Raw genomic sequence first — 24,577 nt, forward strand, 5'->3', positions numbered from 1 at the left:
GCTGCCTATAGAAAACCAGTCCTTCTCTAATCACTCAAGCATTTAACAATTTATAACTTGATAGCATAAACTACCCCAAAATACTAGGGGCATTAACTAGGGCATAAACTACCCCAAAGTTAGGATTCATCTTTGAGTCTACCTAACGAATTGACCAGTCACCTTTATGACTGCAAATACAAGTACTCTAATAGCCAGCACTATACTTTCCTGTGTGTGAAGACAAGTTTGGCTTGACCACTGAAATAATACACCGTGTCTTTCATCATGAATTTGTGCAGAGGAGTGTTCAGTATGGCTAGCACTACCAACTCAGGTAGATATTCAATCTCCCTGTTTTAGGCCCAAAAACACGGTACTCCGGGTGGTATATTTGCTATAGGCAGGGAAGATCGTAATGGAGAAACCATGCTAACGTTAGGGTAGTGTCTAAAATTTCATTGCATCAAATCGAAGTTATCGGTCCCATGGTTCGCTTAACAGCAGAGAGGAATATAAATGATCAATGAGAGATCCGTTTGAAAATGTTTTTGTACTTATTTTTTAAATTTTTTAAAATTTTTTTATTTCACGTAGTTGTGACCTTCGATCCTTGCCTCGATCCTAACGTCTGCGGCACCGGGCAATGTATCGTGGATTCAGCCAGTACGGACGGCTTCAGGTGCGAATGCACCCGCTGCTACATCGGAGAGTACTGCCAGAGAGGTGAGTCGACAATTAGACACACATGTCACGGCACATGTCGAGACACATGTCAAGGAGGGAAGGAGGAACCTTTAATAAACTGAAGAAAGCTATGCGTAGCTCCCTACGTATACTAAACAATTAAGAAACACGATTTAAGTTATATAAGAATGAAAATCAATATAATACCAACGTGTGTCAACATTTCTCTATCTAATTACAGCACTGCCAGTCGCGAATCCATGTTCCTCTGGAGCCAACCTTTGCCAGAATGGAGCCACGTGTAGTTTTACTGATTGTGAATTCGTCTGTACGTGCACCGATCAATATACCGGAATGTACTGCGACAGTAAGTGTTTACCTTGGTTTGTTTTATTTTCATAAATCCACTGACACCCGACCTGGGAGCATATCTCGTAGGTAGCTCGGGAAACAGACATGGAAAAGGATGCTTTCTTGTACCGGTTTCAGAATGGAACGGTCGCTATATTATCCCCCAGAATGTAAATAATCTGTATCATTTCATTTATTAAGTTTGACAGACACATGACCGGTCAAGACTGCCTGTAGAAAGACCAGTCCTCCTCAGATGCACTCGACCATTAATAATTTGTTACTTGACAGCATAAACTACCCCAAATTATGCCCATTAGGATTCATCCTTGAGCGTGCTCCCTGATTAATTGACCAGCCACCTGTATGATTGTAAATTAACACAAGTGCTCTAATGGCCAGTGCTACTTTCCTGTGTGTGAAGACAACTTTGGCTGGCACACTGAAATAATACACTGCGTGTTCAATCATGAATTTGTGCAGAGGAGCGTTGTCAGTATGTATGGCTAGCATTAGCAACTCTGGTACACACGTCATTAAATTACATTTCCGATCGTATCTTTCTTCAGTCGAGAGAGTACAAATTGACACCGTAGCCCCGACAATCATCGGCTGTCCAGTCGACATAACCCGCACGGTCAACGCCGAAGCGGAGGAGGCAGTGGTCATGTGGGACAGAATCAGATATATCGACCAATCGGGAACGGCATACTTTGTGCATTCGTCGCATCGGTCTGGCGATTCCTTCCCGTTGGGTCTGACTACGGTCACGTCGATCTACAGCGACGCATCAATGAACTTTGCCTACTGCAACTTCAATGTCATCGTACGGCAAGGTGAGAGCCAGCTGCATGCTGCCAGCAGTCAATTATTAAAACAACCATGTGCTGATCTTATTGAAAAATTCATAATTCTCAAGTCCTAACCCCCCCACCCCCTCCTCTCCCTCAAAATGTTGTTGTTAGAAAAGTTGTGTTTTGTCTATACACGTGCATGATAGATGGGCGGGCCGGGAGGAAGGGGGAGGGGTGGGGAGGGAGGGGGAGTGGATGGGAGATACAATGTTGCCATGGCAATAAGATTTGTGTCACTTGGGAGGGAGGGAGGGAGGGAGGGAGGGAGGGAGGGAGGGAGGGAGGGAGGGAGGGAGGGAGGGAGGGAGGGAGGGAGGGAGGGAGGGAGGGAGGGAGGGAGGGAGGGAGGGAGGGAGGGAGGGAGGGAGGGAGGGAGGGAGGGAGGGAGGGAGGGAGGGAGGGAGGGAGGGAGGGAGGGAGGGAGGGAGGGAGGGAGGGAGGGAGGGAGGGAGGGAGGGAGGGAGGGAGGGAGGGAGGGAGGGAGGGAGGGAGGGAGGGAGGGAGGGAGGGAGGGAGGGAGGGAGGGAGGGAGGGAGGGAGGGAGGGAGGGAGGGAGGGAGGGAGGGAGGGAGGGAGGGAGGGAGGGAGGGAGGGAGGGAGGGAGGGAGGGAGGGAGGGAGGGACAATGTTGCCATGGCAATAAGATTTGTATCACTTTGGAGAAAGAGACTTCTACATGATCCTGTATTAGTTTACAACAACTCTGTGATTCAATGATGTATATAAGTAGGTTTTTTATTTCTTTTTTTTTCCCTTGTTTTTTTGTCTCTCTTAAGTCGGAGTCATGTGCGATACAAACATCTGTCCAGAGGATATCATGCAGTTCAACACCGGTAATCTTAAATTCATGGAAGTATTTTGGAATCAAGTGGACGAGGTCTGCAATCTCAGGGTGGAGTCCAGGCCGCAGACGGGGGATCTGTTTCCGATCGGCGTAACCCGGGTTACCTGGATGATGTACGATAGCGACAACTCCCCCCAATCCGGCTGTGTCTTCACCGTGACCGTAACCGATGATTGTAAGAAAATTTAAAAAAACAAAAATTTCTGTTTTTTGTTGTTTCAGTTCGAAATGTGGCATGAAATATGATTGAAATAACTACATTTCAAAAATCTGCTTTTCTGATTTTATTATATCAGGGTTCTAGGTTTCAAGTGAGTTTATCTGCCCATAATGTCTATTTGCTGGCCCACTTTTGTGCGTGTGTCTGATATGTCCGCATTTTGGTTTTTAGTCCACCTCGGAAGATGATCCTGCTAGGATCAAAACTGTTTGTACCTGAGTTGTGTTCTTGTCTTCATATCGTCAAAGTCCAAGATGGAGACCTTCTGCTTTGGTTTGATTTTAAAATCAGTTGACTAGCACTATAATAATAATAATAAGTAATATTTATATAGCGCATAATCAGCAAAGCTGCTCAAAGTGCTTTACAAGTAGTATAGAACCAATAAGGCATAAAATGTAAAATCCTAAAGCAACAATATAAAAAACACCCGTACTAAACGATAATAAAAAATATATATATAAAAATAAACCTGAACACATATAGTCCAAAACAAATTCAAAAGTATGTCAATAGTTTAAAAAAAAATGCGCAAAAGATTAAATCATAGAAATATGATGTTCTACTATACACACAGGTCATAATAGATTCATTCCAATTCTGTTTTCAATTTAAATTTGAAAAGCACTGCATCAGGCAAGCTTTTGTTGTTTGTTTCCATGGTAACTATTTGATTATGTTTCCAAAGTAACTTTTAATTATAACTGAATGCAGCATCATGCATGCACCACCCACTGCAATTACTGGTTTCTAGCTATCAATAGTAAATTATGTTTGAATAAAAACTGTAAATGATATAAAAAACAATTGATGTTCAAGGCGGTTTCTTCTCTCCTTTCTCACTCTCTCATCATAGTCACAAATGTCTGCTTCAGAGAACCGTGTGAATCAGGCCAGTGTCGCCCTAATCCCAACCAGCTTGATGGATATGAATGCATCTGTTCGGCTGACTCACCAGACTGTACTGATGTAGGATTTCTTATTGGTAAGTCATTTCCAATGGATGGAAACAGGCTGTGACTGTACATCTTGTCGAAATCCTCCACATTTTGTACCCCCTCCCCCTACCCCCCAACGGTTCACACAGTCCCAAAGTTGGAGGGCCACCTGATGACATTAGCAGGGATGCCAGAATACCGGCAATAGCCGGAATTCTGCCTTTTTCCCGATTTTGAAATTTGGTTCCGGCTCTTCACGATCTTTCCGTCCCAGTTGAAACAGGCATGAGCTTTTTCCGCGAATTTCTAATTATTATCCTAACACACTGTAGCATATGCAAATTGGAGCCTATACAGCAATTTTTTCTCTGGGTTTTCATAAAGTTTCCAGCATTAGCTTAGATAGTCTTTGGGACATCCAAGTCCCCACAACTTTCAGGCCCTAGTATTTAACTGCTGCCGACTGGAGGGATTGTCTCTGGGACATATTATCATTGACCAGGGGAAATATAACGTCTGTAAAGAGCTTTGACACCTATTGCTGGTGTAAAGCCCTATATGAAAATCAAATATTAAATATTATTATTAAAATTCTCTTTTCCTTTTTAAAAAATTTTTCAATCTAGGAGGGGAAGACGTACAGGCTCCTACAGTGTTGTCCTGCAGCAATCTTATCCACTTCGTGGAGAAGGGCAACACTTACCTCGAGCTAACGTGGACGGCTCCCAGAGCCATCGACAACGCCGGGTCAGTCTTCACGCAGGCTTCTCACAGCCCGCCGTACAACTTCACCCTCGGAGTTACCGAGATAGAGTACAACTTCACCGACACCACCGGCAATCTGGCCAGGTGCGCTCTGAACGTCACCATCGAGGAGAGTAAGTGCCGTTTTTTTTTTATATTGTACTCAGCCGTCTCTCGATTCCGATTTTCCGCATTAGATCGTCTCTGCTGTTGTTGTTCTACCGGAATTAATTATGTTTGTATGTAGGTATTTTAGATCCTCCTGCAAGCAGGAACTCGCGAAGAAGCCATCATTGGCTTATGGAAACCGTAAGCTGCCCAAAGTCAGTCTCTTACATTCATATTTAATGTCCATGATTAACTGTAACTCTGTAACTGGACGACATACATTAATCTTGGAGTGACTCGAATCGGGGGACCTTATGGTTGGAAGGCACTGGCGTTAACCACTGAGCTAACACTCCATGCCACAATTAAAGTGCATACATGATGCAGCCATGCCAAGAGGTAGCCCATCGACCATATTTGCTGGCATCCTGCAGCCTGGTATTAAACCCCGTGGAGACAACCACACATATACATCCGACATACAGAAATATTGACGACGAAAAACAATCCATAGAAAAGTGTCCCGTACATTCCGTACATATAACACGTATATTGGGCTACGACCTAAACAGTCGGAAATTTCTTCAACCTGGTTTTCAAAAGTGTGAAAAGATGGCCAAAATTTAGCATCTAATCACCACCCGGCTTCCAGTTAACCAAGATTTATAACCCCGGTGCCCCCTCCATTATGCCACTCACATAATTCCCCCTGTCGTCATTTTCTAGGCGATCCACCTTAGCAAAGATGTCGGTCCCTGTGGTAAAATGTCCAAATGCTAAATATTCATATGATAATTGATATGGTGATTGATAGGCCTTCCACTGCAGACTGCCCTCACTTAGAAAATCTCCCAAACAATCCCCACCCCCCCCACGCCCTCCCGGTATGTGTCCGAAGGTTTGTACTACAAAAGACGGTTCCTGCAGTCGGCATTCTAACACTGTGATACCAGGCAGCTGATTTGTGATGTGCTATTCTACCATCACAGATGATTTTATCGATCGTATCATATGTCTATGTGCTTCTTCTATAGTCGAGGATTCCGATCACCCTCTTTTTGATTTTTACATAAAACCACGTAGATTTTACACGATCCTACGTATGCGGACAGAACGGTTTAGGCGATCATTTTTACCTAGAAGTATTAAAACTTTGAATTGCATGATACATAGATAACTTTTTTAACCTATTTTTAAGATGCTCTAGTCCATTTTATTATATTGTCATATTTTGATGAATATCAATAAATTTTACTTTACTTTACTTTACTTTACTTTACTTACTTTACTTTACTTTACTTTACTTTACTTTACTTTACTTTACTTTACTTTACTTTACTTTACTTTACTTTACTTTACTTTACTTTACTTTACTTTACTTTACTTTACTTTACTTTACTTTACTTTACTTTACTTTACTTTACTTTACTTTACTTTACTTTACTTTACTTTACTTTACTTTACTTTACTTTACTTTACTTTACTTTACTTTACTTTACTTAATAGTAAATCGTACTTCTATTAATAATTTTGACAGTGTAGGCAGAAACTAACATTACCTGATTAACGATCTACATCATTCGTTAATATTTCGCGGTACCTCTGATTGTCATTTTTAACATCATCAAGACCACGGACACCGGCCTGTTAGAATTCCTTTGAAACGCTTTGTTGCACTAGTGGGTATACTGCATATGTCGAGTATGTTGGACGATAAAGTCAAAGTTATCAGTTCAATGGGCTGCAACTCAGGTCCAGTCACAACTCTACGATACTGCTTGTAATCTAGCACAATTTATCGCCGTGTGCTAGAAGTAAAATAACGTCAACGCTAACAACATAATGGCATATTTGGCTATGTTTCCGTAGTTAATTATCCGTAGTTTGACCATATGGGATGATCCACTATTTGAAAGGAAAGGGAGAGGCCTTCATGCATAGTTACACGATCTCTATGGTGTCCAACAAATTCACTTAAAATGTGACTTTTAGACCGATATGGAAGTTGTTTTTTGTTTTTTGTTTTTTTTATTGCAAAGGGCAGTTTTACATGAGAACTTTGCCAGTTGGTGATTGGCGAACAGTGGATAATATCGCCGGCAGACGTTGAAGGAAAAAACAAATTAGTAGTTATGTTTGATGCAACATGTACCCTATCCTTCCTTAAACATATGTCAGATTGGAAAAGAGCACAAATTAGTCAGAGATCGACATGTCCGTAGACAGAAATGCTGATCTCGTATTTACATCCGACCTTCTTTTCTTTTGCTCTACAGAAGACACGACACCTCCTACGATAACCGGCTGTCCGGTCGGATACATCACCCCAGCGAATCCTGATTCTCTATTGTACGTCGAGGTCGAGTACCCGTCACTGTCTGCGAGTGATATCTCCGGTATCAAGGAGCTTCGCATCACGCCCCCGCTCCCGAACAACAATGCCCTGTCCGGTAACTTCTTGGTGGGGGAGAGACACGTCCGGGTCTGGGAGTTTATCGACAACGAGGACAACATTGCCACCTGCAGCGTGGTGATCGATCTGCGAGGAAACGGACAGTAAAAGCTGAATGTGATAAATCGTCGTAATAAAGGGAAGCGGGTGATACTCTCACCTGAGGGAATATTTGTTACTTCGGATCCGGCTTTTACGAGGTTTGATGTTTGATGCCGAAAAAATTTAAAGTGAGAACAGGACCGACAATTGGCGGTGGCCTCAAGACTTTTTTTTTGTTGCTGTTTTCAATCAACTTGCTTTGGTGTAAGAAATGTCATGTCATAGAAAGGTGACGGAACAAAGTTTCTGAATTTATATGACCTAACTCTTCATTATGTATGTGTGCTGCAGATCTTCTTAAGTGCGTCCAATGCAAAGGTTGAACGTTTTAAACACTGACTGGATGTAGTTCATCTCAAAGGACACTTCGAGCTACCGCAGACGCCAGCACTGATATGGTGAACACAAGTCTCGTTCACATTTGAGAATTGAGAGGCTCTGACGTCGGACCCCTCAAGGGGCGATCAAGATCGTAGCGCGGACACGCTCGTCGTGTCCTTGGGATCAAAGCCCGCAATCGTGGCCTCCCTTTTGGAGAGGATCCTCTCACCTCCCACTCTCCCCCCCCCCACACCTCCCCCCAAAGTGACCATTGATTATGTAAAATATTGTTAGAAAACAATAATTATGTAGAAATATACTGCTTTATATTTAATATACCTTTGTAATGTATGTTTTTGCCACAACAAAAATATGACACCAAAAAAGTAAAAGTGGTGCAAAAAATAGGAAAAAGTAAAAAGAATAGATATAAGCTAAGTCTAGTATTACAACTCTTAGTATGTTGCAAGGTGCTGGTTGCCTTGATTATTCTGTTTATGGAGGAATTTGAAATCAACTGAAAATTATATAAAAAAGTACTTGTTCCTTTAGCTTTATTTTCATCCCTTTTATCTTACCATATTTATGAATATTAAACAACTGAATATGTTATTCCTACAGTTGGAAGGAAGGGGGGGTATGTGAGGGGACTGGGAGGAATGGCCTATTTAATACCTATCAAGTTTGGAAAATTGGTACTTGCAACTTTGAAGTAAACTTGCAAAATTGAAGTTAATGGTTTACTATATATCTCCAAATTCATGCTTCATATTACTTGTGCAAAAGTCTTATTTTATTTTCCCCCTGATAAATGTGAAGGTTGCTTATATATTGATTGATATCTGGTTTATATTTATGCAAACTGTGTCTGTGATTTTCATTGTTGAGAATCTAAAGAGGAATCCAGAATATAGCATATAGACATACATCAGTCAAGCTAATAAAGGTCCTTACGGGCAAGATGCATTATTTACATTCCTTGACAACTTGAATTATAGACCAGCATTAATTTTTAGCAATTTTACAACTGTAAATGAAGTCTCAGTTGACATGTTCATTGACTGGTGGTGCCGTCAAACTTCACCCCACTCCACCCCTGCCCCCTTCGGTACAGCCTCTTGAAGAACTGAAAATAGTATTAAAAACAATGGCTTGTAGTGTGTACTGCACTGGGCCACTTATTGTCTTAGAATGTGGGATTCGCCCCCTCCCCTGCATCCTCCAAAAAAGTATGGGTTCTTGTCTAACTTTATAAGCTGTATTGTGTGTATTTGTAAATTAAATTATTAAGGTGAAATATTTTTGTACATTTAACAACATTAACATTTTAATTTATCTGCTGCTTTTACCTACGAACAAGCTGAAACACTGATAACAGTAAATCTAATTTTATGCTCTGTTTCTCGGTAATTGGTTTGTGCTTAAAAGTATTTCCAATACGTTACTTTTCCTTTTGTCTTGAAGATTTCTATCATTTTTAATATTTGTGTTTCAGTTTCTCTGTATTTTGTCTAATCATATTGCAAATATAAAGAGCTATCTTTCGACTTACTAAAGAGCAGGATTTCGTTGTCATTTCTTTGTGTTAAATTTTCCTCGGTTATATTTTTTCATATATCTGACACCACTGGCATATCAGGTTTAGAGAACTCTTCCAAAAAAGACAAACTACTTTACGAGATGACAATTCTTTCCGAAACGAAATTCTAAATATTGATATTTGGGCACCTGAAACTAGCCAGCATTTATAAAATACCTTTTTTGGATATCTCTAGGCTTAAGCCTTCTAGTACTCTATGTGGTACTTCTACACACCAAATATGAGGTCTGCCCAAGCTTGCGAAATTTAAAAGTCTGGATATAGTAGCTACTCTCATCTAACAACAGGAGGCAAGTTGTCAAATAGTAAAAATTCAACAATTCTAACCTGACATTAATTTGTCATTAAGCTTTATAATTTAAATCTGCTACTATCTTCATGAAGCTTCAAGACATTTTTTTGCACCACACAATGGGGAGAGGGGAGGCCTAAGCTTAGATCACTCTCCTACTAGCTGCAACGTGTTGTAGTTTCTTCAGGTAAAACATGTTATTCCCTGTGGGGAGGGGTGAGGGGGGCGGAAGCAAGACAGAAGACCTGTATAGTACTAAAGCGAGACCTGCAGTCCTTTATCACTATGAGGATCAAAACAACTTTTTATCTCCCCGTAAAGGGATGAATAGAGGGATGAATAAAGCTAGAATATATTTATGAGAGAAACACTATAAATCTTTTGCTTAATTTCTCCAGACAAAAAACAAAAGAGAATATCGTGCTCCAGTCCATTTATTCAATGAAAATATGATTTTCAAGTACATTTAACATGAATAGGCAAGGTGATAGTAGCTTGAAAACAATCAACCAAAATATACATAAGTGTCACAAAGTATACTACATAAATAGTTGCTCTTTCTATACAATGATAAGCCAACTTAAAGTTGCATTGAAGTTAGCTGTCAATTTCAGCAAACTTTATCAAACTGAGTATTACTCCAAATAAGGTTAGAATTAGATAAAGCTTAGATAGCCTTCACATAATATATGTAAATTAACCAGTAACTCGTGGTTTCATTTGGGTTGGAAAAATTTCTGTCCCCAGAAAAAAAAATCTTTATTGATAATATGCATATTTAAGCAGATCAGGAATTTATTTTTCTAGAATTTTAATTATTTGAAAAGAATCTAAACTAGTACTCACTCAGTCAAGCAAATGAGCTGAATTTCAAGATATCAGTGAACTAGAGTAAAGAAAAATTAATAAATTCAACTCAACAACTTTCTTTGCTCTTTTCAAATTTGTTCATAATTTAGCAGTCACTTTCTTATCTTCCATAGTTCATATTCAACTCAATCATATGCTTTCATGTTTTCATCTGAGCAACAACAAATTTGGTAAAATTCTGAAATTTCTGTAACTATCTGAAATATAAATCTCATTTTAAATATTTTGTTAAAAAAAGTGCATGGACATAAATTTCACTGGAATGTCATCGTTATATTATACAAAGATGCCAAAAGCAACAACAACAAAAATAGACCATTTATCCCCCCCAGTTCCATACTTCTCTTGTATATCTACCTCTGTACAATATACTGCATTGAGTACTACCCAATGATATAATCAGCAACATTTGGTGCAACCCACCTGAAAGATGTAAGTCAAAACTTCCATGATTAATTCCGGAAAAGAATTTTTACCATTCACTTTAGGAGACATGCATCATGACGAACGTATTAACACGTTTCATATTTTTCGTCTTATGAAAATTGACGGCACACACGCATATTGTATTCAGGCCACGGTATGCAGGCTAATTTACCGGCTAAATGCCAGTGAAATTCACTAATTTTACCAGTAGGACAGAGAAGGCACTTGCATTTTTGATCTGCCAGTAGATAAAAGGGCATAAAGATATGATAAGTCGGCTATCCGTATGGAACATAAGCCCTCTGTTACTGCATATTCATCAGCAACTATTACTGGGCTGAAATATTTCTTTTACAGTCATTGAAGTGTGCTGTAATTCAGGGCAATGACAGCCATGGATTTTTTTTTTTTGAGCTAGTCAACGTTATTTAAGCACATGCATATTTTTAAGCCGGCGGCTAAATGCTTGAGGTAGGTCAGGATGCAAAGTGAATAATAAACTAAACTTTACAGCAAAATAATGTTGCTTCGCATTGGTTTCATTACCGGTGAACGGCAAACACACACTACAATAGCTATATAGACCGAGTGACCAAGGTTATCAGAAAGTACCTTAGCGTGCCAAAGTGCCAAGGCGCTACCAAGTGTGGTAGACGTACGTTTGGTGCGAGTTTCATCGGTGGTGAATGACAAATACACAAATTCCCGTTAAATACACCAAACGATCAGAGTGCATGTAAGTGTCACCGTGACAACAACAAAAAACAAAACAGCACTCGTGGATCGTGCTGTTACCAATTCATTAATAACAATTTCTAATTTTTTTTTTCCATCTATTTTTTAATTTTTTTTATTCATACCAATGCATGTTTCTGGTTCAACAGATCCTACACACAAAACAATACTGCACATGTTTGCAATATTGCACATGTTTACAATATTGCACATGTTTACATGTTAACAATATTGCACATGTTTAAACGCCTTTAATGTGTTGAATTTTAATGCCTTTTGTGAATTTCTAGGCCTCAAGTCACACAGTAACAAATATGATACTCATCCACTTCATACAAAACAATTTTTGGTCTCAGCTAGAGGTCGGGAGGACTAAAGCTAAATCAGACATGGCTAAAGATGAAAGGACCGACACACTAACCACAGCATTAGTCCATAGGACGATCACTTTGTCTTTGACACTAAATCAAATCATAACTTGTTAACGTACATTTAACCAATGAAAGATATCTCTGCTGTTTGGACAAGTCTAAAGGATACTCCAGGACATCCCAGGAACACCAGGACGTCCGAGGGACAAACAGTAAAATTTCCTCAAATGTCAGCCTCTGGTTTACAATTTTTGCTGCCGATCAAGGCCTTTGACATTGGAAACGATCAGATGAGCCAACTCGGTACCATCCAAGATTTTCCTCCTACGATGGAAACAACTTTTGTGTCATAAACGGACGGACACAGACATGGGTCAAAGCAGATATTAGATATCTCCATGGTGATGCGACATTGCTTAACAGACCAAAGAGGTGCGACATTTAACAATACGTTAACCAATTCATCCGACACGTAAACCATAGCACCATATTACAGAACGGACAAACAATCTATTCATTGTTTTTTTTTTTTTTTGGTAGGATAGCTTCTGTCCTGGCCCAATCCTGTCAATCTTTCTTCCTACCGGTGAATGTCTGCATCGCAGCACACGCTCCCAAAAAGTCTTCCATCACCAGCTGGCCACGGAATGGTAACACACTGAGCCGAAGAAGGAGGAGAAAAAGGAACGAAAATATCATAATAGAAAGCAATGAAAGTATTAATGTAATATGTCAATTGTAAGTAGAGAACATTGTGTTGAAATGGTCAAAAGCAATGGACTTGTTTGTGATTTGAAAGGATTATCAGGTGGCTGAAGTTTTAATTTGCTCAGGGAAAATTGTAGAGAAGTTTCTGTATCGTTAGGTCGAAACTGCATGCTAATAGCATTTCGTATCGCAAAGAAATGATTTCTTTTATAATAAATGGTGATATTTTGTAAAACCATCTGGCAACAGTAGAATTGATGATGTCATCAGGGGAAGTCCAGTTGAGACAGTCTTGAATTGAATTTTGAATTTGAATTTGTCCACAATCGGAAATTCAGCTTACACAGGTCGTAAAGAAAAAAAGAAAAGCAATAGTATAAGTATCAATAGACTGCGATACACATACAGTAATACAAACAAATATATACAGCAAGTCCTACAAATAAGAAACTTATCTTCTCACTTGTGAATTAAATATATGGATAGAATTAGGCACACATGAGTATCTGTAGCGGCCCCTTAGTGTACGTGGTGGGCATAAACGCAGTCCAGAGCGGTTGTAATTGTAGTGCTCAAACAAAGGGTGTGTTGGGTCTTGCATGATTTGTTTAAATTTATTGCAGACCCTCTCATGATACAAGCACTCTAACGAAGGTAAGTGAGCACCGATTACCCGCTGAGCAACTTTCTTTGCTTTTCTTTTTACATGTCAATCATTTTTATCTACGAATGAAAATATCATATCTACATCAATACGTTATACTTTAATGAAATTCAGACTACCTAGAACATTGACAGCATTCCAAATGTATCAATTCTCATAAACAAATCGAGAATAAGATCATAAACCAGAGTAAATCTCCTCGTAGTTTCTTACTGTTCTAGCAGCACACCAGCTTGAATTAAGTAAGGCAAGTACAAATGGTCCTGTTCCGTCTGAATACTCTCTACAATTTTCTTTCCTACATACTCTGGAGTCATAGTGTTCAGAAGCCATTCGTATCTAGTAAATAGAACAGAAAAAACCAAAGAAATATTAAATAATTTAAATTATGCAAAATTTCAAATCTTTAAAGATGTTCCCCAAACAAATGATGGGTTGGTTAGTAAAAAGTCAGAAGATTAGGATCAGATTTGGAAAAAAAAAGTGACCAAAATGGACTTTGTAAAGTCTAGAAACTTTTAATCTTATCTGCCATGGTTCATCTGTCCTGCTTCTCCACTTCACTCAAATGATTACTGTAAATGAAACTAAACATGTGGGGTGTGAGTACTGCAAATTGCAATTGCCAGCTGCTCATGGCAACAAGGAGAGGGAATGACGTCGGGGCATGGCTAGCAATTGATGTGGCTAACAGATTATTTCGAGGGACGGGTTAGAGTGTTAGTAATCAATCAATCAATCAGAGGACATTTATATAGCGCCAAAGTCAACAGAAATTGTTCAAAGCGCTATTAGCCTTGGTCATTGGTAACTTGTCACACCTACACACCAAAGTGTGCGCAATTCAATCAATCTCTCCGGGGCACCACAACCACGTGTCCCCCAGGGGACATCCCATAGGGTGCAGCCAGAAACCGGCGCACGCAACTATATTTACAAGTTACCTCGCAAGTCCCCATTTATACACCTGGGTGAAGAGAGGCAATGGAGATAAAGTGCCTTGCCCAAGGACACAGCGCAATGATCTGGCCAGGGCTCAAACCTGTAATCCTTAGATCACCAGTCCACTGCCTTAACCACTGGACCACAACGCTCTCTAGTACCGTGGTTCACATCAGCAGCAGCATATGTACATCCCTGAGGGTCTACTTCTTGAGAGAGGAGGAAAATTACAGGCCTAGAATTACAAAATTACAGCCATTCGCCAAAGAAAAATGTAAATGCTTCAAGAATTTTACCGGCTCAAATGAAATTCCCTGTGTATCACATGAATTAATACAACACGAATATCAATTACTGTCAAGGCACCTTGGAGCAGTCTATTAATATTTTTCTGATAATGAGCAGCAACTCAGGGCTTTATTGTTAGGTGTATAGAGATCACAAAATCTTTTGACTGACGGTAGCTACCGGAATTAAATTGTGTAGATGTTATTAATGCCTACTGGCATAAAAACGCAAGTGCCTTATTTTTGCTACAGTTGGCAAACGATAAAATCCTTTGGCATTATAAGCTTGTAAATGATATATAGCTTGAATTTCGAAGCCTGGGATGGACGGACCTATGGAGTTTGCTTCATGTCATCTGCCTTAAGGTAGTACTTTAAAAGGGTGTGAAGACTAGCGCATAAGAAACATCTAATGCCGGTAATTTGACCTAGTTTCGATTGAGGTGTAACAGAAGTGTTACACACCACCATCAATCCCAGAAAATACACACACAGCTTGCTACCGTCAGTAATTGGACACTAGTGTACATTCAGTACATACAGCTGCGGTAAATACCCACAGCACGTTATACAAACGATACAGCTATTTACATCTCATGTCCAGCTAAAGATAACAATTAAGGTATCACGTTTCATCACTGTCTGCATTTTGTAGCGACATGAACAAAACGTCACTTGCAAGCAACAGAAAGTTTACTTTTTCAGATGGCCGCACGCGGTTTGGGGCGAGTCTTCAGTGCCTGTAAATACCTGGTTGAGGTTCCTTCGAAGAGACCAGTTTTGACCAGATATGGACAGACCAGGGTAAAGTGGATGTCTTTACGTTTGATGATCATTTCCCTAGCTACCGCCTGATGCATGGCCTTAACAGCAGCTTTGCTGGCACAGTAGTCTGAGCACCGGGGAATCCCAACCTCGGCCAGCACACTGGAAACGGTCACCACGTGACCTCTGTTGACCTCCATCATCGAAGGTAAAAAGGCCTTCAGAGTCTGCATAAAGAGAGTAAGGGGTGTGAATTGCTTTTGACATAGATCGCTTCCAAAGAAATGTCAATTAAAATGACTAAACTAGATAAACCCATTGACTATTACATATATTAATGTGCACATGCATTCACCTTATCCCGGCGTATATATTTATTGAAATTATAACGAACCTCCATCAAAAGAACATTAATAGCTTGTTAAAATATTTTTATAGACTCTTCACTTAGTACCCCAATCCCTCCCTCCTTACATCAACAAATGTGGAATGTACAGAATTCCTTTCTCATTGCAATCAATGAGTAAACCACTTTATTGCTCTGTATTTCAGAAATGAAACAGTTGTATGTTAAACTTGTGCAAACCTATTCTACTGTAACTTTGCATTCTGTAAATTATCATGCATAGCAAACATATGATATATATATGCAGCATTTTGCAATGTAAATCACATGTATTATTTCCTACAGTATTTTCAAAAGCCAACAGAACCGCATAACATCATACTGTAAGCACAGCATTTCTATAAACATCACACCAATGAGATATAAATACTGTACATACCCAAAAATGAGCTAACGTATTCACATCGAACGTCTTGGCGATGTCCTCATCTGACAGATCCAACAACTGTCTGCCACTAACGATCCCAGCATTGTTCACTAAGATAGTAACTTTACCGACCTCGGTTTCAACACTTTTAGCAACTTTGTACACCGCCTCCCTGTCAGTTACATCACACTTGTAAACATTAGCCTCCGCGCCAAGGGATCGAACCATCCTCCCCGTTTCTTGATTCCCCTCATCGTTTATATCCCACAATACCAGATGGCAACCACGTTTGGCTAGGCTTAACGATACCTCCCGACCTATTCCACTTCCTGATCCTGTTACTAAGGCAATTTCTCCTGCCACAGATTTCTTGGGCCAAAGAGTCATTGGTGTGACATACTTTATGATAGCTAACAGGCAGTGGATTAAAATTATCACCAAAGAGTTAACAAGCCCCCCAAAAAATGAAAACATCTCGAACACCTGTAGAATGAAAAACAAACAAAAAAGTTGTAGTTAATTTAGTTGGGGGAAAAAGTGATTTTTTTTATACTTTTATATTTTTATAGGCCTGGTACAAAAACCTAGAGGCACAAAATATCAGAACATTAAATCCTTGATGAACAAATACAAATTTATGTGCCCAAACATTCACCTCATCCATGTGACATTATTAAAAAGTTATGTAGTTAGTTTAGTTGGGGCTGAGTCTGAAGTGAGTGTAGACCGAAGCTGTAGGCTAAAGTAAAGGCTACTGATGTGTCCTTATGAGTTATTTAGGCTATTTTGGGTAGGATATGCGAGTTACTTAGTACTAGTACTAGCCTAAAGCAGTCGAGTGCAAAAGTCTTTTGTTTTTTGTCCTGAAGTTACGAAACTCTCGTTTTCAAAAGTATAACAAGGCAGATCTGCCAAAACATGCTTACAGCCAACATGATCAAATGACACAAAGAAGGACGGAAGTGAATAACCGGAAAGTATAAGGCTGTAAACCGTTCTGGAGTACGATGATAGTACGCGCAGCCAAAGTTGTTATCAAAATTCTAGACTAAGGCCTAACGTTAGGCCTATTCTTTCTCAAGCTTTGTTCTTAGGAATGTCTGTAAACTTGTTCAAGCTACTGTACAGTATGTCCACAATAAGCTACCGTAGTTCCATCCAATCACCTTTCAACACAACCGTATGTATACAGTTACTCAACAATTACAATTGAGCCTAGGCTCTCAAAACCCATAGTTTTGAATTAGCATAGGCGAAGTATACGTACCATGATCCCTATCGAATCTTTATCTTATCCAAACAAATGAGATTTCGGTTGATCTTGTAGTTGTAGACCTGATGCTATCTGTAACTGTACTACTGCACACGCTGTAGCAAGTTGTTCACCGTGCTGGAGTGACACCTTTCCATGAATCACAAGCAGTATTGCAGTATTAATCCTAACGTTTGCGTAGTGTGCAATATCTTCATTGTTCTAGACCAAGTTTCAGAAAACAAATGTAAGAAGCACATGCTATTCTTCTTATTTAGTTAACTGTATTGCAGGTAACCTAGTAATTCCTTTTCTACTAAGAAAAGTCACGTATGAAATAACTCTTTATTCAGTATCAGACATGGCGTTAGTCTAGTGGTTGTAGGCTAGCCTAAGTTTGGCCGCTAGGCTCTAGTCTAGAGCGAGGCCTATCTAACTTTAAAATAATTTAACATTTTGCTATCATTAACATGGTACCCAATTAAGTTTATGGGCATCGCACAGAAGTACTTAAAATCAAAAGGAAGGTAATGAAAATTGAAAAATGGGTAGATCACCAGTTGAACCTTAAAAACAATGAATGCATGCAGTCTTGAAGTAGCCTGCATCTCATTTTTCTAAATTACGTAAGACTCAGTGAATTCTCACTGCATAGCTGAAACTTTTGAAAGGTTAACTACTATAGTACCAGTTGGTTAACAGACTTGTCAACCTAGGTCTACATCTTATTACTGTACTTATCCATCAGATTCAATGCTACCATGGCTAAAGATCCCATTCCTTGTCTACCAAGCAAAGTCACCTATCAATTCTCCTGGGGTGGGAGTTGGGGGGGGGGGGGGGGGAGGAGCAGACAGGTAGGTCTGCCAATACCATTTTAAATAATAACTTGCTTTTATTTTTTCAGATTCAACAATAAATTGAAATGTCTGACCAAGTTGTTCATCTCCGAGATTTACTGGCGCCAAGCGTGGTGTCGTTGGTTGCTTCCTTCCAAATGGGTACATTCTTTTAAATATATATCATGAAAGAAACTTAAATACAAATTTTCTTCATTGTATTTAACTACCACAAGAACTTGTGAATCCTTGAGAAAATATTCCAGTAGCTGATTTAAATTCTGACCGTATATGAGACAAGTTGAGGATGATTTAAACCCATGGTGGTAAAAGTTTAAGTCTTAAGACTTAGTCTTATATCAAGGCAAGTCCTTATCACATGACTTTGACAATAGGCTACTCAACCCCTGGTCATTGGTAGCTTGTCACATACACACACCCAAGTGTGCCCAATTTGAATTAAAACAGTTACTCCCCAGGTCACCAAAGTGCGCCACATCAATGTGTCCCCTGGGGACCTGAGGGGGACTCCCCATAGTGTCGGCCAACGGGCCAAGAACCTGCACATACAACTATATATATTTACATGTATCTCGCAGGTTCCCCACTTACTGTATACACCTGGGTAAAGAGAGGCAATGGAGATAAACTGGCTTGCCCAAGGACACAGCGTAATGATCTGGCCAATCGGTCATTGCCTTTAGTCATAAATTTCAACATGACCTCCTCCAAAGAATGGTAGATGCATACAGATTAACAGCAAAGTGTTATACAGTATACCCAATTCTTTCATTTGTTTCATATGGATATGGTACCATAAGAGGATTAGTATGATAGCAAGTACAGTGTTATATATTTCCATGTGTACCAGACAGAAAGACTGTACTTCTTCAGAGCACTTCAACTGGCAGTGTGAATATTATGATTTTTTTCTATATTTTTTTATCAGATATTTAGTAATATTAAAGGAACTGATCATACTGTCTATTACTGCTTTAAAGCATGATATGGGATGATATTAATCATAGATCGTGGTATTAGTGCTATCAAATATTGTCCAACTGGCTGACAGCTTGAATAGCTTGTATCGCATATTCAAAAGGAAAAATTCATGCCAAAGGAAAATAAATAAAAACTAAACAGTAGTTTTTATAATGTTTGTGAAAAGACACAGTGATCTTGCAAAGTTCTATTCAACCTTTTCCTCATTTTTAACCTTGTTCAGGTCGCTTCGCCTGGGCAGTCGGACAAGCTCGTCGCAAGTTTAAGGTTCCAGTCCCCCAAACAGATGGAGATGAAGGATTTGTCAGGGTTTTCAGAGCTCAGTAAGCTTTGTTAAATTCACTTACGTGAAATTAAGTGATGTAGATTTAAAGATTGTGACCTCTCGAAAGAAAAAAAGATATAATGAACCTGTGCTAAAAAAAAGATAAAAAGCCTCCCTAGTTATTTGCATTGTCACAGTAGAGGCTTTGCTGGGTTATAGTACTATAGTAGGTATCAGAAAAATTTCAGAGACATACAGTACAATACTCCAATTATTCACGGAAGTACGTAGGTCCTTCAGTGTAATAGTTGTCACTTGAAAATGTAGAAGACCATGAAAGAACACATTGTACTTGTTCAAGCCCCTTATCTTCATTCACATTTCACAACTTGGGAAAATATTTATTACACTTTCTGGAACATGACTAGGAGCCTCATGGGCTTAGAAATGTCCTGAAGGGATCATGTTGGCCTTTATTGCAGGGATTTGTCAGACATTCTTAATTTAACTTCTCATTGTCATTTAGCCTCTGAAGAAGATCATGCTAGGAATGAAATGTCAGGCCAACTTAACTTAATTACACGTCCTTTTTGTTTTATTTTATAAGTGAGTAAGCAAAGTACTAATGTTCAAATGCCGAAAGAATGATATTGAAATAATTCTTACAAATTACAATAAATTATAAATTACAATAACAGAATTTTGTCCCTGTGTTGGTTGTGATAGTACATGCCAGTGCGGTCAGAGACTATAAAGGCAAATGTCGGTTTGTGTGCTTGTAAATAAAGATGCGTAATAAAGCAGTTAGGAAAACTTTATAACCGGATCACTACGTTTCCAAAAATTCTTCTTGTTTCTCTTAGGAAAAAAATATTTGTCATGCATTTAAAACGTTATTTGATGCGATGACAGTCTTATGTATTCCTATTGTGTGAATTTCTGTTTGTGATCTTAGTTGGAACTGGTGTGTTAGACTTAAGTTGTCCAGCCAATTTAATTGATGAGCCTCAGACATTTTAAGGGCCATTTAAAGAGGTACAACTTGGACTGATAGCTTTATTTGTATACATAATGGTCTACAATATATCCAAAAAATAAAAATTTTGTGCCTAAAGTCTCCCTGTATTTGATATTGATAAAGTATTTAATTATCTCATCCGTCTTATATCTGAATCCATTCATAGGCAAAATACTCTGGAGTTTGCACCATTATTTTTGCCTTGCGTGTGGATCTCGTCCTTGTTTGTTCACCCCGGTGAGTTTTTTCGAAATCTTGTTGATGTTGTCGATTGTTCATCGAATGTGGCAACATTTGCATATTATGCCCTTGTCGGAACTGTCGCAGATTGACAATGCCAACAGGCTGTTCATTAGTTCGTTCATTTCTGAATGAATGGAACAAGTTTAGTCTTGTTAATCCCAAACCTGTAAGCTATTTCTTACTACTGCCGACCTGTGGTTTACAACATATTTTTACAATTTGAAATGCCCCATTAAATCGGGAGATTAGGAGCCTGGAAAATTAGGAAATATCTGACAAAGTGACTAAACCATGGTAGGGATATGAGAAGTAACAGTCTGGTGTTACACATAACTGATAAAATAGAGTCTACATGAGGTATTTCAAAAGACGAAGCGAATTCCATCCACCTTCTGTACACGGGTACAAAACATACGAACGGTCCATTCTTGATCTCACTTTAGAGAAAAATTTAGAAGTCAAATTTTTGCAGGGAGATTAGCACATATAACTGTAAGAGCTTGAAAATTGTCTTTGAAAACTGGGAGACTGCCAGTAAAACCGGGAGAATTGGCGAGATCATGTATTCCCTACATTCTAATATTTTCTGCAGATTAGAGATATTTACAATGATTTCTATTTATATCTTTTACGTCTGACACTATGATTCATTTTCAGTTGTTAATTTACATTACACTTGGAAAAAATATTTTATAGAGGCGGTATTATTATGCATATTCATGAGTTAAATGAAAATGTCATTTTTTTTTTTCCTCTTTTAGTTCCCTCTACCATTGTATCATTGAGATATCTGTATGCAAGAAGTCAGTACTTTGAGAGCTATTCAAAGAAAGCCGAAGATAGGTAAGCGTTTTTGTACCCACAGTTGTGAAGGGTCTCTTCATATTATGCTCAATCCATTTAGTCATGATCTGTGGTTTTTATATATTATCTCTGTTTGGGAAGAAGTTGGTGGAACTTGCTGAAGTCACTTTACATTTGAATTTAAATGTCTGGAATCATGGCATGTTACCAAATACTAGTTGATCATTGTCAAAAAGTTGAAACAGTTGTTGCATCTGTTTAAAAGTTTCTCTCGATATCCAATGTTTTGAAGCATTCAAATTATCATCGGATAGTTCCATCTTATTCTATGATAGCGCCCTCTATTTACTTTAATTCAGAAAGTATCCATTCTTTTGGCTACCATCACTGATCCTCCTTAGCCACAGTGTATATCCGAATAAGGTCCACTTTGTAAACCTTATAACCTAATTTTATTTTTTTCTGACCTGTTCACCCCTTAACTTTCCATCAGATTTCCGTCCTTATAAAATATCTTGCATCAAAAATGCTCCACATATTTCCAGTTTTGTGTCTGAATAGCGCCCTCTGTTTACCTTAATTGGAAACTGTCTGCTGCTCTTTGGGCTAACATCAACAATTCCTTTCACTTCAGTATATCATCATCAAACACAGTTACAGTGTATTTCCAAGTAGTGCCGCCCTCTATTTACTTTAACTTAGTTCATGTTCCCTCCCTTTCCGCTCCAATTAGATGTCCGTGTCCTATAAATAAATAAATATATGTTCGTTTTGTCGTTACAGAGTGCCTCATTTCATAACGGCCGTGAAATGTTTCCAAATCTTACTCGTCATGAGCGCAGCAGGATTAATCAACCTGTCGCTGAAGGAATTTGCGGGTGTCGACGTCTTTGGAAAAGTTGTGGATTTCTTCCGACAGTACATTCCGCAGCTTAAGTAAGCCAATCTACGGGTTATGGCAGTGTCTGGAGCAAGGTTTTAAGTTTTTACCAAACATAAATACAGTTGATAAGTAAAAAAAACAATTTCTAGGTTAGCCAAGGATAAGAAATTACATCTTGGGCAAATTTAGGATGAGTGGCAAACCTGCTCGCTTCAACCAATTAAAGATCAGATGGATGTCATTAATTAATATTCACTAAATGATAATAGCAATAATAGTTTATATCCCAAAGAGTTAAATGTTATGTAACATAGCAACCATCATGAATAGAAAAAAGTATAAAATTGAATGAATTTTAGCCTATACTTTTTCTACTCTGATTATTAGAGGGCGCCCTTCATAATATCCAGGAATCACTACCTCGCTTTTTAATTTTTTTTTATAATCCAACCATGACAAGTTTAAGAGTTTTTAAGATTTCTATAAATTGGCGAAATATTCCATCTGCCTGTGAAGGTCTTTCTATGTTGTAACTTCTTTCTACGTACATTGACAACATAAATCTATTGCTTGTGTCTTACATCTTTCAATGTATAAAGTGTTGAAATGCTTAGTAGGTAATTGTGGGGTAAACAGACACGACTTTACAAAAAGAAAACTTTTATATTTTATGTTCGGTGTAGGTGCCTTTACTTGGCAAAGTGTCGATTTAAGAAACGTCCTAAGAACCTTGGCTGGTGTACTGTGCGTTGTCTTACAATAGCAAAGTACAATAAGGTTTTTTAGAATAAATGACGGTAATGGAAAGCAAACAAAAACTGAAATGAAGATCAAATGATTTATTTGGTGGACTTGGAATAAATTCACTACTTTAATTTATGTAATATAACAAATGTCATGGTAATGATGTTATTGTTCATAAGGTGGAGACAAGGCTGTAATAGAGGTTTTTATGTTTAATACCTGTCAGATGCTAAAAGAATATTTGTCTTGTGTACCATAAAGGTGGACTGTGATTTCAGGAAGACAGAATGGATTTAATAAAATTATTGATGCAATGAAAATCTTTGTTTACAAATTGCATATATTTGCATATAAATATAATAATTGCATATATATATATATATATGTATATATATATATATATATATAATTGGATTTAATAAAACTGATGAAATGACACAATTAAGTTCTAAACAGAAATATATATATTTTAATGTGTTGTGTTTCTATGTCCTGGTGCATTTGATGGTAATAACTCTCATGACCTCCTATGAAGTTCTTTTCTAATGATTTTTTTCCCCCAATGATGATTAATTGTTATGGCATACTTCAGTAAGCTAAAACATTGCTCAGGTCACTAGCTTTATTTACAACTCATAATCTGATCAATAAAACACTGCATAGTGATGAAAGGAAAGCACTTTGAATTTTCCTTGAATTTGGTATCTTTAGCTGATTTCATTACTTTTGTTATTGGGGTGATGGTATTAGGAGGTGAGTGCCAAAATCTAATTGCCTGTTGAATTTTATTTTGTTGCTGGACCCAAAAGTTACAGATCTTCAAAATTTGATCATTTAAAACGACAATTGTCCAATACAATTGACACTATAAGTTGACCATTCTAAATATCTTACTTTGAAAATTAATCGTTAATATGTAATAAGAAATGTTTCATTTAATTATTCCAAGAAGTGAAAAAGAAATATGTATATATACAACATATAGTTACTAGTAACTATATGTTAACATACTTAGTAATATAGCTTCAAGTATTCAAGAGAAATTTATAATTGTTTCTATTAATTATGTAAAATGATTAACAGTGTTGATTGAACCAGTCAGAAATGAATGAAATCGTCTGACCACTACAGGCAGAAAGGAATTTAATCATGAATCCTGTTCTATCAGAAATTTGTTATTAAAAAAAATTCAAGTTCTGTACTTTTAATGAACCAATGTCATCTGCTAAGCAAAACTTACTGGGCAGGAAATAAACAAAACCTGATATCAACTGAGTATACCTTTACTTATTGTCTCTCTTTTGCAATTATTCCATGATCCTGTAAAAGAAGTGCCTCTGTTCACAAAACTCAAGTATTTTGCAGTATCCCGTATTAATAAATTGTATTACCTGAGGTGCTCCTGAACTCGCACACTATACACAAAGCAGAGATGTTGTGCAATATTGATTCCTTCTGACCCTTCCTCATGCAAGACTAAATTGCAGGGAGGTT

At 38.3% G+C, this 24,577-nt stretch overlaps 3 protein-coding genes across 6 annotated transcripts in view; 2 read left to right on the forward strand and 1 right to left on the reverse strand.

Moving 5' to 3' along the window:
* LOC139984109 (uncharacterized) overlaps nt 1-9,154 on the forward strand; it is a 51,735-nt gene extending 42,581 nt beyond the window's left edge. For both annotated transcript variants that reach the window (XM_071997822.1, XM_071997823.1), the window contains 7 exons: nt 577-705; nt 908-1,033; nt 1,587-1,853; nt 2,648-2,890; nt 3,792-3,920; nt 4,500-4,751; nt 7,002-9,154. In XM_071997822.1, the coding sequence (XP_071853923.1) occupies nt 577-705; nt 908-1,033; nt 1,587-1,853; nt 2,648-2,890; nt 3,792-3,920; nt 4,500-4,751; nt 7,002-7,285 (1,430 nt within the window). In that variant the 3' untranslated portion in view covers nt 7,286-9,154. The remainder of the gene's footprint in view (nt 1-576; nt 706-907; nt 1,034-1,586; nt 1,854-2,647; nt 2,891-3,791; nt 3,921-4,499; nt 4,752-7,001) is intronic.
* LOC139984111 (epidermal retinol dehydrogenase 2-like) lies at nt 8,475-17,118 on the reverse strand. Of its 2 annotated transcripts, none has more exons than XM_071997824.1 (5): nt 16,960-17,118; nt 16,046-16,516; nt 15,246-15,487; nt 13,480-13,605; nt 8,475-12,552 (listed from the first exon to the last, which is right to left on the reverse strand). In XM_071997824.1, the coding sequence occupies exons 1-5, from the start codon at nt 16,966-16,968 to the stop codon at nt 12,462-12,464; spliced, it is 939 nt and encodes a 312-aa protein (XP_071853925.1). In that variant the 5' UTR covers nt 16,969-17,118; the 3' UTR covers nt 8,475-12,461. The 2 variants fall into 2 exon arrangements, with proteins under 2 accessions (XP_071853925.1, XP_071853926.1); XM_071997825.1 differs by lacking the exon at nt 16,960-17,118 and adding an exon at nt 16,689-16,896.
* A 72-nt stretch (nt 17,119-17,190) lies between these two features.
* LOC139984112 (microsomal glutathione S-transferase 2-like) lies at nt 17,191-24,213 on the forward strand. 2 transcript variants are annotated; one of them, XM_071997827.1, is made up of 6 exons: nt 17,191-17,213; nt 18,193-18,286; nt 19,350-19,449; nt 20,576-20,646; nt 21,414-21,495; nt 22,240-24,213. In XM_071997827.1, exons 2-6 carry the CDS (start codon nt 18,211-18,213, stop codon nt 22,394-22,396), a joined length of 486 nt encoding a protein of 161 aa, XP_071853928.1. In that variant the 5' UTR covers nt 17,191-17,213; nt 18,193-18,210; the 3' UTR covers nt 22,397-24,213. The 2 variants fall into 2 exon arrangements, with proteins under 2 accessions (XP_071853928.1, XP_071853927.1); XM_071997826.1 differs by lacking the exon at nt 17,191-17,213 and adding an exon at nt 17,265-17,532.
* Nucleotides 24,214-24,577: the final 364 nt, after the last annotated feature.

This window comes from Apostichopus japonicus, chromosome 17 (assembly GCF_037975245.1).
Source record: "Apostichopus japonicus isolate 1M-3 chromosome 17, ASM3797524v1, whole genome shotgun sequence".
In the NCBI taxonomy this organism is placed as follows: Eukaryota; Metazoa; Echinodermata; class Holothuroidea; order Aspidochirotida; family Stichopodidae; genus Apostichopus; species Apostichopus japonicus.

Excerpts from the sequence above, each read along its gene's own strand:
- LOC139984111 (XM_071997824.1), bottom strand. Across the intron at positions 13,606-15,245 it reads TTCGAAGGAACCTCAACCAG|ATACGAATGGCTTCTGAACA; the intron begins GTATTTACAGGC and ends TCTATTTACTAG. Across the intron at positions 12,553-13,479 it reads GCTGGTGTGCTGCTAGAACA|TGTGTTACCATTCCGTGGCC; the intron begins GTAAGAAACTAC and ends TCTTCGGCTCAG.
- LOC139984112 (XM_071997827.1), top strand. The coding sequence starts at position 18,211 with ATGTCTGACCAAGTTGTTCATCTCCGAGATTTACTGGCGCCAAGCGTG. Across the intron at positions 20,647-21,413 it reads GTCCTTGTTTGTTCACCCCG|TTCCCTCTACCATTGTATCA; the intron begins GTGAGTTTTTTC and ends TTCCTCTTTTAG. Across the intron at positions 21,496-22,239 it reads TCAAAGAAAGCCGAAGATAG|AGTGCCTCATTTCATAACGG; the intron begins GTAAGCGTTTTT and ends TTGTCGTTACAG.